Raw genomic sequence first — 15,837 nt, 5'->3', positions numbered from 1 at the left:
ACGGCATATTTGTGTCCCCAGGCGGTATTGATTATACTAGACCGGCCTTTTTGTCGTAAGAAGTGAAGTTTTGAACGTCCGAAGATGTGATATTACGAAAGTCAAAACTTCAGTCTTTTTTCATCTACTCTGTCCCCATACTCGGCATCAAAGACTGAAATCTGGATGGAGGCACATGGCAGGACTGTCATTGTACTTGAAAAATAGATAATTACGCGCGATTATCATTTTGTGGAAAATTTTATTTTCAGTTCCAGATAAAAAAAATCCGTTTCTGTCATACACTTTATACGATAGTTAATTATAAACATAAAATGGTACTAGTAAGACGGAAAATTCTTCTGAAGTATCGGACAATTTCAGATCTATGATATCAGTTTCCTGTTAGCGGTATGTGATAACTCCATTCTTTACATGCACGGACCCAGAGCCTGGCAGAAGGGCATTGTGGGTCAATCACCCCTTTGATTCTTACACTTTACATGTATATGCCAACATGTTATTTTGTGCGACAATTTCCGTCTCCACCTAACATTTCTTGACTGTTTCGCTAGACACATGGTGACTTGGCACGATTATATGTCTGAGAGTTTGGCATTATACAGAGTCATGCAGTGTCAAGATGCCAACACGTATGATATTACGAGAGTATCTTACATTTTTGTTTCATGTATTCATAACTTGTGTATATTGACTCATGTTATCAACATATCTTTTAAAAGGTTAAACATTCATCAGGTACATTGTTTATGGGTGTCTACAAGTAAAACGCGTCTTTTAAGGAATTCGATGTACTAAGTATCAATTCAAAGTGAAAAAAAGCCTTTAAGAAAAACTATGAATTACTATTCAACAGCATGACGGATGAATCTGTCCTTTATATTTTATGGTCATGCCTTTTTGTGTTTGCTTTATCGCATATGTTTAACTTAATTTCAAAGTATTTCGACAAATGCATTTGAAATAGTTGGTGTTTCATGTTTTTGTTTGAAAAATATTAACTGCATCATCTTTCAAGAACACCATCAACAATAAAATACGTTGATATGATTATCATTTTTATTTCCTCTAATGTATGATTTATAATCGTACATTGTATACTGACATCATTTTATATAAAATCTAAATGTTTGGAGCAACAACAACGAGTTTTTACATTGTTCACATTGTTTCGCTTTTTATCGCAATCGCACTAATATCCATGCGATAATTATATTAATTGAAATGTTTTTATTAAATTTTCATTTTTAAAACCTCTTGTAAAAGCCGTGCCCTTTTGGACAATTGATATCAAAATGCCCGGAAAAAAAAGATCATAATTACGGATAAATTGAATAGGCGGATTAAATGAAGTAAGGTTCATTCTAAAATTTGAATCTCTTGGAATTTTAATCGAACTTCAACTTCATACGTTAACTTCGCAAGAGACGTTGAAGGGGAAGGCGAAGGTTGAAATCTCAAACTCTCCAATATGTGAAAAAAAAAATTCTTTCATCACCTATTTAAAGACATAGCAAATTATATAGTCATAACATGACGGTATTATGTATACTCGCACGACGTAAAACATTATTGAGCCACGCCATGAGAAAACCAACATAATGCGTTTGCGACCAGCATGGATTTAGACCAGCCTGCACATCCACGCAGTCTGGTCAGGATTCGTGCTGTTCGCTTACGGTTTCTCTAATTGAAACAGGGTTTGAAAGCGAACAGCATGGACCCTTACCAGACTGCTCGGATCCGAAGGATGGTCTGGATCCATGCTGGTCGCAATTGCACTATGTTGCTCATGGCGCGGCTCAATTATGATAACTTTGCATACTAAGTTTATTCATTCACAAAATGGACAGAAAAAGTTTTCATTTTCATTAGATATAAGTTCCCACTGTTCGCTAGTTGTTATACCAGCACAACTTCATGAACCCACATCACACCTATCGCATTGGACCCAGTCTGGAATTTCGTCAAATCTACCCGAACATACCAAACACACATTATCGCTTTCTTCTACATCATCATCCCGTTGTGTTCTTTTCCTTTTGCTTTGAGTTGTTTCTTGTCCGCTTTTAGATTCTTTCCACTTTCCTTTGCCTCGCACTTGCAGTTTTTGTTTATCAAAATTTTCAGTCTGACTTGAAGTTACAGGAGTATTCTTCTCAATTTGACATGCTTCTGTACTTGAAGAAAAAACAACTGGTGTAAGGACGAAATCACACTGTTTAATAACAGAAACCAACTGATCATTTAAATATTGTTTAGTGTGTTTTGGCTGAAACGGTATTTCATACGTTCACAAAGTAGCTTCGTTTTGTGTAAAATTTATCAAAAAAAGTATTCTGAGTCTTGAACGCATCCGGCTTTTAATTTAAAGTGCGAAACATCTTTACCATCGGAATTGTCATTTCTTATTTCTTCTATGGAAACTTTCTGATTAGATTTCTTATCTTTTTTTCCAGTATTTTTTTCCTATGGGCCTTTGTTTTCTCTATTTTGAAGTGATGAAGGAAGTCTTTCCTAAAATGAGATACAGAAACTATAATGTATCTTGAAACTACTTCGCAATAAAGCTCTGCAAAGCACAAACTGGCATCGACAGGTTGGTATAAAACATCTTAGATTTCAGGTGCACTAATTACATTACATTGTGGAACAGAAAACAACTTAACCCAGATACAATACAAGTTTGACTTTGGTAATATTCAGATTTTATTTTCTTTGCTGTGCTTTTTCCATACTCATATAGAGTCTTAAATGTTTCAGGTTTTCTGATCTCATTGTTTAAGTTAACAAAAAACAAGTATGTGTCGCCAGTTACGTTGGAGAGTCCTTCTCTAATATTTTGTTTCCTAGATGTTTCCTGCAAAGTCTCTTTGTAAGATGAATTTTGTAACAGTGTAACGGATCGTTGTAAGCGGTTACGGTTTGTGATAGCAACTCAACCTTACACATGCATTGTTGTAAAACTTCTTCTTAGACTTCTCAAATAGAGAGCTTCGGACTTGTTTTTGATATTTGTACTTTAATTTACTAATACAATATTCAGCAATATAACGTACGACTCCTGGCCTTTCTTTCATTTGTGAAGTTTCAGTGGCTTCGGATTTGTATTTTAAAAGAACGTTTTGAATATGAAACACTACCGAAGTTAGCAAACACTGTTCATTTCCTGAGGATTCACTTATGTAATTTGAAATGAGTTTATTGTAAGACTCGAAGTAAGAAGAACTTTTTAAAAACAAGTTTATATTGCTACAAAACTGTGTCACATGTTTTTGCTCTGACAGCCCCGTGTTTGTGAAACTGTCTTCGCATATGGAATGCAGAAATATTTCTGTGACCCAGTCGTTAAATTTACCAGTATCACTTTTAATATTAATTACAAAATTTTGAACATAATCTTCAATGGGCGTTCCGCTGTATTCTGCGAGACAAGTCTTCAATATTTCAGAGGGTTTAATGTATTCCGGCAACGGACAAACCGTTGGTAAAGACTGACCAGAACTAAAAGTAGTGTTGTAATCATCATCAGAATTTTCACTGAAAAACTCAACATCCGATATTTCGTCTGTAGACGAGTCTACTGACTCATTTTCAGAAGAAATATCCAACGGTGAGAACAGATCCTGCTGAACAGCAACTGAAATAAATTCATGTTTGCAGCAACTACAGCCTGACCGAAACACTGCATTTTCTGATCTGTAAACATTTTTAACTTGAAAAGGGTGCTCTTTTACCATGTGTTTTTGAAAGTTTTTACCTATAATTGATCTACATTTACTGCACGGCCTATTGCAACGCCAATCTGACCTGGTATGCTCGCATTTTCACAATCCACAACTGTGGATTGTAGAGTCATACCTTGTGATTTATGTATTGTTATGACAAAAGCAAGAATAAGTGGAAATTGCAAGCGTTTTTCTAGAATTTGGATCTATTTTTGTAAATAAATGTCGACTTATTGAAAAAGTTTTATTTAACTGATCAAAGGACACCATAATTTCATCGGACGAAAGTTGGCAGACATGGCCGATTGAACCATTTACAAGTGTTTCACTTAGGTTTACAACTAACATTACAGGACACCCAAACTTTAACCCCAATCTCTTTGGGGCCTGGAACCTGTTCAAGTAATAACTGTCACCCTCCTCTGTAGCAACATATACATGATTATTTCCTGGCAATTGCTGTAATTTATCGTAATTGAATAAATTTGTTTTGAAAGTTCTTGAAAAAAGATATACTGTGTTAGGATTTTCAGGGATTTCTCTATCAAAAGTTTCCAAATCTCTGTCGGTGTTCCCCTTTCTAATTCATTAATGCAGGATATAAGATCCGTATTACACTATCTGAAAATTTCTGTCAGCTGTATGTGATGAGGGATAGCCTCTGAAAAGTATGGGGATTCAAAACAATATTTACCAGTATCCCCGTATAACTGGTCACTTACTGGGGGCAGCTGATAGAAATCACCGAGAGAATTACCTGTAACCCCCCAAAATACCTATCGCTTTTTCTCACCGATCTACAAATGGCATCGACAGTTTCAAACAATTTTTGACTTACCATTGAACATTCGTCAATTATTAATATATCACAATTTTGAATTCCTTGTTTTGTTTCAATGTATTTTTCATCATTATTTATTAATTTGCAAATATGTTCTTTTAAAATGCTTTCATCTCCGAACCCTGACCAACGATGTATAGTTTGTCCATCAGGGAACTGTCGTAGCGATACCAGTGCTGCAAGTGATTGACACTGTCTTGCCACGATTTACCATGTCACGTGCAAAGTTATTCAAAACAAATGATTTACCACTGCCACCTTGACCAGTTAGCACAATATTATGCCCAGAAGAAGCGTGTGTATAGAATAGTGCCTGGCTGGCACTTAACATCTTTGGATTTTGGATAATATCTCCGTGAATTCCTTAAGAAAAAAAAACACAACTTACCCAAAGCATACGACAGCAACGGATGTGACGTAATTGAAAAAACACCACCACACTATATTGCACAACTGAAACAATTTAACGTATCGAAAACACCGGTCAGTGCATTTAAAGGTAAAGTAAACTAGACGATAGTACTGAGGCATACGTGTCAATAATCTTCCATCGTACGTGTCGAGCGTACAAAGTAGTGGTACCCGGCCTGCGTGTAACTATACCGCGTCGAAAGGGAAGCCGGAATCCATTCGAACGTAGCAGCCACCGCCGTGAAAAAGTGAAATAAAATAAAAACATTGCGGATTTCTTGAGAACAGTGGGAAGTTTTGTATTGGTATCGGTGTCTTTGGAGAGCTACACTTTCTGTCTATCTTCTGGAGCCAGTAACTCTCAGGTAAATGTACTTACTTATCGAAAATCGAGGGAGATATTTTTTTGTTTACATTTTCACCTGGTCATCTTTAGTATATTTAAGCTAGTCTGATCAGCGGACTGTCTGTAAAACCTATTATTTTGTTACTTTCTGGGCATTTTCGGTCTATATGCATACTTAGTCGAATATTTCATCATGATTTTGACCATTCAGAGGTTTAAGTAACCTCTAACCAAGCGTCTGTGATTTGGACTACCTTTTGATATATGTAAGTTTTATTTGAATTAATCTCATATTCGTAACAAAATCAGCCTTTAAACCCAAATCTAGCGCTGACAATTTCTTTCGAGTGGAGAAAATAACTCTTAACTGTTTCCTAGGACCGCGTCAAATTAGTTGGACTAAGACTCGCATATTCCGTAAGAAATTGCCGACTTTTTTCAACTAAAGAAGCACGGGCGCAGGCCCGGATCCAGAAATTTTTGACTGGATGGCAGCAGTCTAGTACAAAGACGTCACCGCCGAGGCGCATAGCAAGGTATCAGAAGGGTGCCTTTTCCCATGTTAGGGGTTTCCAGGGGGTGGGGGGGGGGTCTTCCCGTGGATGTTTGTTTGAAATACAGGTATGAAATGGTGTCCTCAGGTGCATATATTCTTAGGTGTACCTTCTTCATTTTCGAGGGAAATGTTTGAAATACAGGAATAAAATGGTGGCCTCTGGTGCATTGTTAGGTCAAAATTTTGAGGCAATTTAGGGGTACGTTACTCTCCTGGAAAATTTTGGAATACAGGGATGAAATGGTGGCCTTTTTGTGCGTTTCTGGATCTAAATTTTCAGGAAAAAAAATTATTCCTTTGCCTTTGATGAGTATAGATCACTTCTCAGCCAACTTGGGGGGAGTGGGGGCACGGACCCACTCGGCCCGGGCCTGCTGGGCGGTTCCGGGAATCAAACTTATGCCCGAGCGAATCCAACAACTCAAGTCAGTCGCGTTTTATAATTATTGTGAAAACTAATCACGAGATACATTATTTAAAAGAAAAGTCTGCAGCAAAAGGTACTAAAATTTAAGCAGAAAAAGGCCTGTAATGTATAAGAGGGTGAATGTAGTGTGCATTGTTGCAAGATTCATTTAATTTTAAATGAAATTTAGATCTAGTACATCTGTTACATTCCGGTTAAACACCCGTTCCAACAGTATTTAAAATCAGCATTTCTCGGTCATGCAGCCAATGTAAACAAGTTCATTCAGTAAATTTTTACTCGTATCGGAAAGGCAGAGTTACCTATATAGACGAGATTCAAAAATAGCTTCAGCATCGCTGCCTTTGTGACGTAAAGGTAAAAGTCTATCGAATAAAAAAAAGGTGAAAGGGCAATTTGATCTGCAAACAGTAGTAAAAGGGCTGAACACCAAAGATGCGGTGTGTCTCAAATAACCACTTTTCAAAAAAAACGTTTAATGACTACTAAATACAATTGGAAAATTGCCATGACCCAAAATCTTACGAAGTTTGTAAACAACATCCCCATAAAAAGCGGTTTTTGATATACCTTCTCGCAGAAATGTCTTTAAATTGCTATTGTATTGGAAGCAGAGAATGCAAAAAAAATACAAGGACATGTATCAAACAGGGAATGCCATGTCCCAAAAAGAAACCCTCCGCAAAACGAAACCAACAACACGCAGACGTACACACTTCAAACACAAGCATACAAAGCAAACACACGAGGACAAGATTAACTAAAGAAAACAAACATCTGAATTTTGATTCAAATAATGAGGAAGATTATAATAAACCTTTTTCGATCAGAGTTACTTGACTCTCTAGACAAATGTCATGATACTGCAACTGGTCCAGACCAAATACATTTTAAAACACTTACCACAAGAATCATTAGACAATCTTGAAATCTAAAGTATTACATGGACAACTGGTATTTTCCGGACTCCTGGAGAGAAGCTATCGTTACTCCCATACAAAAACCCAAAAAAGATCGCACGAACCCAAGTAATTAAAGACCGCGATAACTATTACCAGCTGTTTATGTAAAACTCTAGAACGTATGATCAATTCTAGACTAGTTTGGTATCTCGAATCACAAGAACAAATTACGAACTCAAAGCGGCTTTCGCAAACAACGCAGCACAACTGTTCATCTTGTTCGACTGGAAAATTTTATTCGTGATGCATTTGTTAAAAATGAGCATCTAGTGTCTGTCATTTTCGATTTAGAAAAAGCTTATGACACTTCATGGAAATATAGTATTATGAATGATCTTAACGACATAGGTGTAAAAGGTCGTCTGCCAACATTTATATCATAATTTTTATCTGGTCGAAGTTTTAAAAGTACGTGTTTGTTCAACCCTTTCTGACACTTTTGAGCAAGAACAGGGAGTTCCACAAGGTTCTATTCTATCTGTTACACTTTTTAGCATCAAAATTAATAATATTGTGAAATGTTTGTTACCAGGGACAGACTGTTCATTATATGTTGACGATTTTTTTTATATGTTATCGTTCAAAAAATATGCGTACGATTGAACGCCAATTACAACAGTGTTTGAATAAAGTTCAAACTTGGGCCATGGAAAATGGTTTTAAATTTTCCCAATCGAAAACTCAGTGTGTCCACTTTTGACAATTACGGGAACATCATTGTGAGTCTGAGCTTTTTCTAAATGGTACAAAAATACCCGTTGTTGACAAAGCAAAATTTCTTGGTGTTATCTTCGGTAAAAAGCTTTCATTTATACCACATATGAAATACTTGAAAGTCAAATGTCTGAAGTCATTAATATTATAAAGGTAATTTCAAATACTGATTGGGGAGCCGATTGCATGTTTTTATTCAGACTTTATAGGGCTTTAATTAGATCTAAGCTTAATAACGGTTGTTGTTTATGGTTTAGCAAGAAAATCTTATTTACGGAACCATAAACAATACGATCGTAATCTAACTTAGATCTAATTAAAGCCCTATAAAGTCTCAACAAAACCGTGCGTTCGGCTCCCCAATCAGTATTTGAAATTGTTTAAACCTGTCTTCTGATCAACGGAATTTTTGTAAATACGTAGCGTTTAAGGACTATTTTGCAATTTATACAGACGGTTCAAGAAGAATCAAAGGTTGGCTGTGCTGCTGTCAGCCACATTCATCAATCAAAAGTACGTTTGCCAAATAATGCAACAATATTTTCAGCCGATGCAAAAGCTATTTAGCCCTAAATTTTATATCGAAATATAGTGAAGAAAAATTTATTATCTTTTCCAACTCGCTTTCTGTTTTACAGTCAATTCATAACCGAAATATGGAAAATCCTTTCAGGGTTCATGAACTATCTTTAAAAAAGTCTATCATACTTTGTTGGATTCCCAGTCATGTTGGTATCCATGTAAACGAGGATGCTGATACTGCAGCAAAGAAATCCCTTTCATTATCGCAATCTAATTTGAAATTACTACATAACGATTTTAGGCCCAATATAAACAAATACATTTTATCTAAATGGCAATCGTCATGGAACAATGCTTCATTCAATAAAAATGGCACCAAGGGAACAGAGGTAGTTAATCGTCCTTGCTGTCGAATAGGTCATTCCCGTTTGACTCATTCTTATCTTTTGAATAAGGAAGATCAACCCGAATGTGTACCATGTCAAACACCGCTAACTACTGTATGGTCTTTGTTCCACAACGCAGTACATATTATGACGTTCAATCTTTGAAAGATTTATTTAAAAAAGTTTCAGTTGGAAATATTTTATCGTTATAAAAGCAGATAGGTTTTTATCAAAAAATCTGTCCATTTAATATTTTCATTAACATTTTTTGCAATATTATTATGTTTGCAGCTGATATATTAACACATACGTGTATACATTTTTATATACTGATTTAAGATATGCTTTACATTTATGACGTTCAATCTTTGAAATAGTTATTTGAAAAAGTTTCAGCTGGAAATATTTTATAGTTTTTAAAGCAGATAGGAATTTATCAAAAAATCTGTCTGATTTTAGATATGCTTTGCATTTTTACATAAATTATTTTAGATATGCTTTACATTTTTACATAATGTGCTTTGCATTTTTACATGGATAATTTTAGATGTGCTTTACATTTTTGCATTGGTGGTTTCAGGTATGCTTTACAATTGGCGTTTACAGTATAACTTCTTCTCGGCGATACATGACCATTTTGTGTCGATTCGCTGTAAAACCCAACTCACTCACCCGAAAACGAACAAAAAAGGGACACAGTGGAGCACCGCCTTGGAACGGTCAGTGGCAAAAACACCACTGGGGAGCTTAAACTGATTTATGGTGCGCACCTTACCTTACTCTTACCCCCACCATGTTACAAAGACACGGCGCATTGTAAATAAAAGTAATCCCCGCAAGGTGAATTTCTAACACACTTAATAGAAACAAAAAGGCTTGTCTACTTTTCAGGGGGCCTCCGTGGCCGAGTGGTTAGAGTCGTTGACTTCAAACCATTTGCCCCTCATCGATGTGGGTTCGAAACCTCATTTGGGGCGTAGAATTCTTCACGTGAGGAAGCCATCCAGCTGGCTTGCGGAAGGTCTGTGGTTCTACCCAGGTGCCCGCTCGTGATGAAATAGTGCACGGAGGGGCACCTGGGGTCTTCCTCCACCATTAAAGCTGGAAAGTCGCCATATGACCTAAAATTGTGTCGGTGCGACGTTAAACCCAACAAAAAAATAAAAACTACTTTTCAGATTATATTGCATAAAAGCTATTCTTGCAGTCTTCGGCTAACCACCGTGAACAGATGCTGAACTTTCGAACAGACTCCCCACAGTCTTAGATCCGTGTCGGGCCTCCTTCAGTCTTCCTCATACTTGTCCTGTCTGCTGATACGTCACTGCCATCTTAACCAGAATTTCAGGAACATTTCACTTTTTTTTACAAAAGTTAAAACTAAGACTGTAATCAATAAAAGAGATATTTTTATATGATGACCACTTGCTATAATACCAAATTATTCAACATTCCTTTGTGGTGAAAAAAAAAATAACTTGTTTGCGGCTCAGCAAATATGTAGTAGAGGTATAATATGGCACTTATATTCCCCAGCCTATCGGCGACGTGTTAGAATATAACTCGAGATCCCGGATTTGAATCCAGCTCGGGACAAAGTTACAAATATTATTTGGTAAAATGGTAAAAAGACAATAAACAAACCATATTCCTCCGCTTTTCCTTTACTTATTTCACGGCCACAAGCATTTATCTTAGCGACTGCTTTCTTCCCCAACTTAGCCTGTCGTTGAACCGCCCCTGGTGCTGTTTGTGTGTTTTACTCGCAGGATGCTGAGATGAGTTTTCGAGGGATCTACTTTCCAGATTTTATTTACTTCACAACAGCGGGTGTTACGTGCTGTGTGGCGGCCGTAAAAAGTCGCCCCGATTTCATCTCAGTGTTGTTATATTTTCTGGTCCCGCATCATTGATTTCAATTCATTTACATTTGAAGGTTGAATACTGCTTAAGCCGGTGCTAGAGGGGCTTGGGCAATGTTGCATTTTCCATTACTGCTCGTGAACAGACGCAATCAAACCGAGTCTGCAATGTTTCACTGTTTGCTTTGTTCTTGGTGATTCCGAGGGATCTACTTGCCAGACTTTATTCATCAGGTGCACCATAATCCGGTTTGAGCTCCCCAGTGATGGTTTTGCCACTGACCGTTCCAAGGCGATGCCCCACTGTGTTCCTTCATTTGTTTTGTTTGCTCTGTGTGTTTGTGCGCGCGCGCGCGCGCGTGTGTGTGTTGATCGTGTGCGCATTTGGGGAGGCTGCGTTGGACACTCTTCCTTGTTTGCATAAACTGATAATACATCTATCTCGTATCTTTGCTCTTTGTTGTGTGAACGACGGCCATTTTTATTGATTAACAGAGTCGTCCGACATTTGTCCGCGAAAATTAAATCATGCTTGCAGTGCATTATCGGAAAATTTACTGCGGCTAAACTGATATTTTACGTGGTTAGTTTACCGCGCGGTTAAACTAGTTTATATAAGAGAAAACACTCAGTGGTTACTTACCACGATATATACCGCGATTAAAGTTTGACCGTGGTGTATTTCAATCATTGTTTATTCAATTGGCTGCTGGAGAGAGGCAAAACTTTGTTTAAAGAAAACTAGAATAATATAAATAGTAATATGGATGGCTTTTCATATAAAGAGCTTAGCTCAGTAGGGAGAGCGTTGGTCTACGGATCGCGGGGTCGCGAGTTCGATCCCCGGGTGGAGCGTATATGTTCTCCATGACGATTTGATAAAAGACATTGTGTCTGAAATCATTCGTCCTCCACCTCTGATAATTCATGTGGGGAAGTTGGCCGTTACTTGCGGAGAACAGGTTTGTACTGGTACAGAATCCAGGAATATTGGTTAGGTTAACTGCCCGTCGTTACATGACTGAAATACTGTTGAAAAAACGGCGTTAACCTGCCCCCCCCCCCCCCCCCCCACTCCAAAAAAACAAAAAACGAATAAAAGGCCAGAAGAGCGTGTTACATGTGTTTTGGATATTGATCCACATTCTTTAATTATCTTGGTCTTTACAAGGCTTGATTTATTTAAGATCTTTCTGTGTGAATAAACAATAGTAGTTTAATTTCAAGCAGAACCTGCCTTTTATAAACCATGTTTTGCTTCATTTACGTTTCTTCAAGATTTTGGCTCAGTTAAGGCAAAGGTCTGTTGCTTTAAGTTGTTTTATAAGAAGCTGGTTAGTTTCAAGAAACGAACTGCAGGTCTTAATGATGAAGACATGTTTTGTTATATGTTATCACCTTGGACAAATCCAACGTTCGGCAAGGTAATGTCAACAAAAGGGAACTTTTTTACTATGTTAGTGGTAGGGTGACTTTGGCCAAGAAAGTCCACTATTTTTAGGGGTAACCTGGACCCAATTTTTAACAAGATATGTTATATACCAAAATGTTTGTAATACTCTGTACATTTCAAAACTGCCGGCATAATTTGGCATAAATGGTGGCGAGCTGAGAAATCCAAGATGGCCGCCACAAAATAAAAGATAGGCATTTTTGATAAAACACGGTTTCTTTTATTCACAAATCATGAAATAAAACATTTGAATAAATGATATTGTAGCAATGATACAGCAAATCATTGATTTCTTGTAAAACATTTTAATTGTCATATTTAAAGGTAAAAAAATAGGTAGAAAAGGTCAAATTCACACAAAAAATCGTACTTTACACATTAAATATAACAAATTTATAGTTCTGAAAACTAAAATATACAAATCCTCTTGAATGAATTCGTATAGTGGTTTAGATATTATTTTATTTATAAATCATGACAATCATTGATGTTTTACAGTAAAACTATATATTAAAGGCATCTTTTGTTATTAGTTAAATATCAAAGTCCAAAAAAAGATGTTCAAATATATTGGCAAGAATAAAATTTTATTACATTAATCATGATGGAATGTAGTCAGTTTCTTTTACTAATGTATGTTTAGCATTTGCACAGTGATAAGTAATTCATGCATTTTGAGACCCAACGGTCAAAGGTCAAAATTTTTACCTGATAAATGGACTCAGAGTTGTCTAAAAATGACCAGAAAAGAAAACATTATTCCAAAGTTCCGTTGCTTGACTGTTTTAGAAATGTGCAAAATAATTTTATAAAATAAAATATTCTTTTTCTCCTGATTTATATCTGGAATATAAATCATCAACTAAAGCTACATGTAGTTATAAAACGTGTATATTAAGAGATATTTCAATTATAGTGTTGATTTTGTGCTCTGTTTTGAAACCGTCTGCTTACTTTTGTTTAACATTAAATGAACAAAACATTACCAAATTCACTTAGTCCATGCATTATGTGCCAAATCAGATTTCAAAGAAGGATCTTCCCATACACTTTACATGTATTTATCATATTTTATAATACTGCTTCAGTTTCCATATTTTGGCAACATTCATATAAACTTAAAATTTATAAATGTGATACATTATCTTATTTAAATAGTTCAGATAAACCAAAATAACAATAATTATATGACATTGTTCAAAATATCTAATTTTTCTTAATTTGACAAAATTAGTTATTGAATAAAACTACATCTTTACTGCAGACATCATAAAACATTACTGCAACTTCGACATTTAAACACTTAGCATTTTCTAATCCAAGCTGCTATTACTGTCAATACTTGCTAACATTGTAAACAAATTTTGGCAAATTTCTGTTTCTTCTTCTACACATCCCTTACATTCACATGCTTGTGTACATGGTTGCTCATTGTTAGAGCAGATACAACCATCAGAACTTGTATCTGCATAGAGACAAACAAGATCATTGAGTAGTTCAGGTGGTGCAACAAGCTGCTGCATCATCTGAGGTGTATAAAGTACAGTTCCTGTGGGACGCTTAACGAGAAAAAATAGCGAGAAATATAATATACAAGATTATGAAAATGGAGGTCTCAAAATGATAGATTTAGATTCCTTTATAATTTCCTTAAAAGCTGGCTGGGTTAAAAGACTACTCCAAGAAAATAATGCACAATGGAAAATACTATATAAACATGAACTTCAAAATTTAGGAGGTACATTCTTTTTCAAATTTAATTGCCATTCGAAGGATATACAAAATATGAACATAAAATACAAATTTCTTAAAGAAATGTTGAATGCTTGGTGCTCGATAAGTTATAATACAAATAATGAGATCATTTCACATCAACTACTATGGTATAATCACCACTTGAAAGATAAAAGAGGAAATGTTTTCTTTTACAGAAAATGATTTGACAAAGGGATATTATTCTTAAAAGACATTTACGACTACAGATTTAAAAAGTTCTATTCCTTCGATTTCGTTAAAAATCTTTACGATATATCAGAATGTGATTTTATGTTATATCATAAAATAATAGGGGGAGTAAAAGCCAAATGGAAACTGAGATTAAAACATGAAGACATAAACACAATAGTACAGCAAGAATATTTGGTTTCAAAAATAAAACAGGATACTCAAGTAAATAAACTTTTCTACCAATTACAAGTGAGGGCGAAAATAATTACTAATATCCGAAGTCAAAAATGGGAAACACTTTTTTTTAAAGACAATCTAAATTGGAAAAGTATTTATACTAACCCCATTATCAGTACAATTGATTCTAAGTTATCACAGTACATTATTGTAACGGGGAAATCACTCTTTTTCTCTTTTATTTCCTGGGTAATGTCAGACATACTGGCATCATACGTTTCTATTTGTGAATGTTGGACAATCTTTCCTTTTTCTCGATATATATATTCGGCCTGTCTGGATTAGCCAGAACCCTGGTGGTATTCCTCATTTGTAGAGTTTCCATAAGGGAGCTTACTGCATTTAGACTTACTTTTGCTGTAAGTGCCAACTGTGGAATATTAGGGAACAGACATGTCAGCTCGCCAAGAGGCTCGAAGCATTTCCTGAACTCGGTTCCCCTGTGATGAACAAATATAATTCAATAACTCAATTGCAATAAAAATAAAGGTTGTTAATGTGAGCATTATTGTCAGGTCGGGAATCGAACCCGAGACCTCCCCATAACATTGTCACCATGTCTGGGGTGCTCTTACCATCTGAGCTTCCTGACATGTACTGTTCACACTCGAATTTTAAATATTGAGAAACAAATTTGAAACAAGTTACTAATGCAATGTGATATATACATGTTCTATTGAATAACTTTGATAAGTAAAAAATGGTCACTAAAACAAATTTTAAAAAAGAGCTGTCAGAGAACAGTCATTCTCAACTATTCAACACCGTAGTCTCTGAATAAATACAGAAGTGGAAAATGAGGCATAATTTTGTAATGATAAACTATTGTTATAATACCTATATAGTGTATGTCAGATCATCACAGTGGATAAGTATGTAAAGTTCCATTTGATTCCCATTATTGTTTGAAATACCTGCTTATATAAAAAAAAATACTAGGATAAGTAGATTCAATCAAAGTGGTTAATGACACATAAAATTAACCAAGTTCAGATGATGAATTGTTACATATTTTTCAGTTGGTCAAGCTAAAAACTGTAATATCAATTTACCATTCTGAAATCATATGTACTTCATCTACCACAGTGCAGCAAACAAGATATCTAAATCTGGAGTTCCTCATCATTCTTCCCACTTCCTTGTTAAAAACAGTTTCAGGGTGCATGTAAATAATTTTAAATTTTCCCTGTCTGACATCTTGAAGACTTGCATTGGAAATAAAAGGTACAGTTTCATCTTCTGAACCAGACTCTGACTGGACCTGAAATATGTAAGAACATTTTCTATATGACATCAGTGTAGGTGTAATTAGTGTTTCTGTTTCCACAGCATAATGGACCATAGTTTTGTTTTAAGCTCTCAGATGACTGTTACGTTGAATAATATCATTGATCTTGATAGTTCTGATCAAAAGTAAAAATTTATTTTATGCTGCTAACTTTTCA

General features: G+C 35.6%; 1 protein-coding gene across 1 annotated transcript in view; it reads right to left on the bottom strand.

Annotated features, from left to right (window-relative positions):
• Window positions 1-15,837, bottom strand: part of LOC123562012 (uncharacterized) — a 36,335-nt gene that overhangs the window by 7,316 nt on the left and 13,182 nt on the right. Inside the window, exons 2-8 of the mRNA XM_053524730.1 lie at window positions 15,445-15,653; window positions 14,745-14,832; window positions 13,542-13,734; window positions 4,781-4,932; window positions 4,047-4,187; window positions 3,483-3,626; window positions 1,988-2,218 (exon numbers count right to left, since the gene is read on the bottom strand). Of these exons, the coding sequence (XP_053380705.1) occupies window positions 1,988-2,218; window positions 3,483-3,626; window positions 4,047-4,187; window positions 4,781-4,932; window positions 13,542-13,734; window positions 14,745-14,832; window positions 15,445-15,653 (1,158 nt within the window). The remainder of the gene's footprint in view (window positions 1-1,987; window positions 2,219-3,482; window positions 3,627-4,046; window positions 4,188-4,780; window positions 4,933-13,541; window positions 13,735-14,744; window positions 14,833-15,444; window positions 15,654-15,837) is intronic.

This window comes from Mercenaria mercenaria, chromosome 2 (genome assembly GCF_021730395.1).
Source record: "Mercenaria mercenaria strain notata chromosome 2, MADL_Memer_1, whole genome shotgun sequence".
Taxonomy (NCBI): domain Eukaryota; kingdom Metazoa; phylum Mollusca; class Bivalvia; order Venerida; family Veneridae; genus Mercenaria; species Mercenaria mercenaria.
The sequence above is the reverse complement of the archived record's forward strand: the minus strand, read 5'-3'. Positions and strand labels throughout refer to the sequence as shown.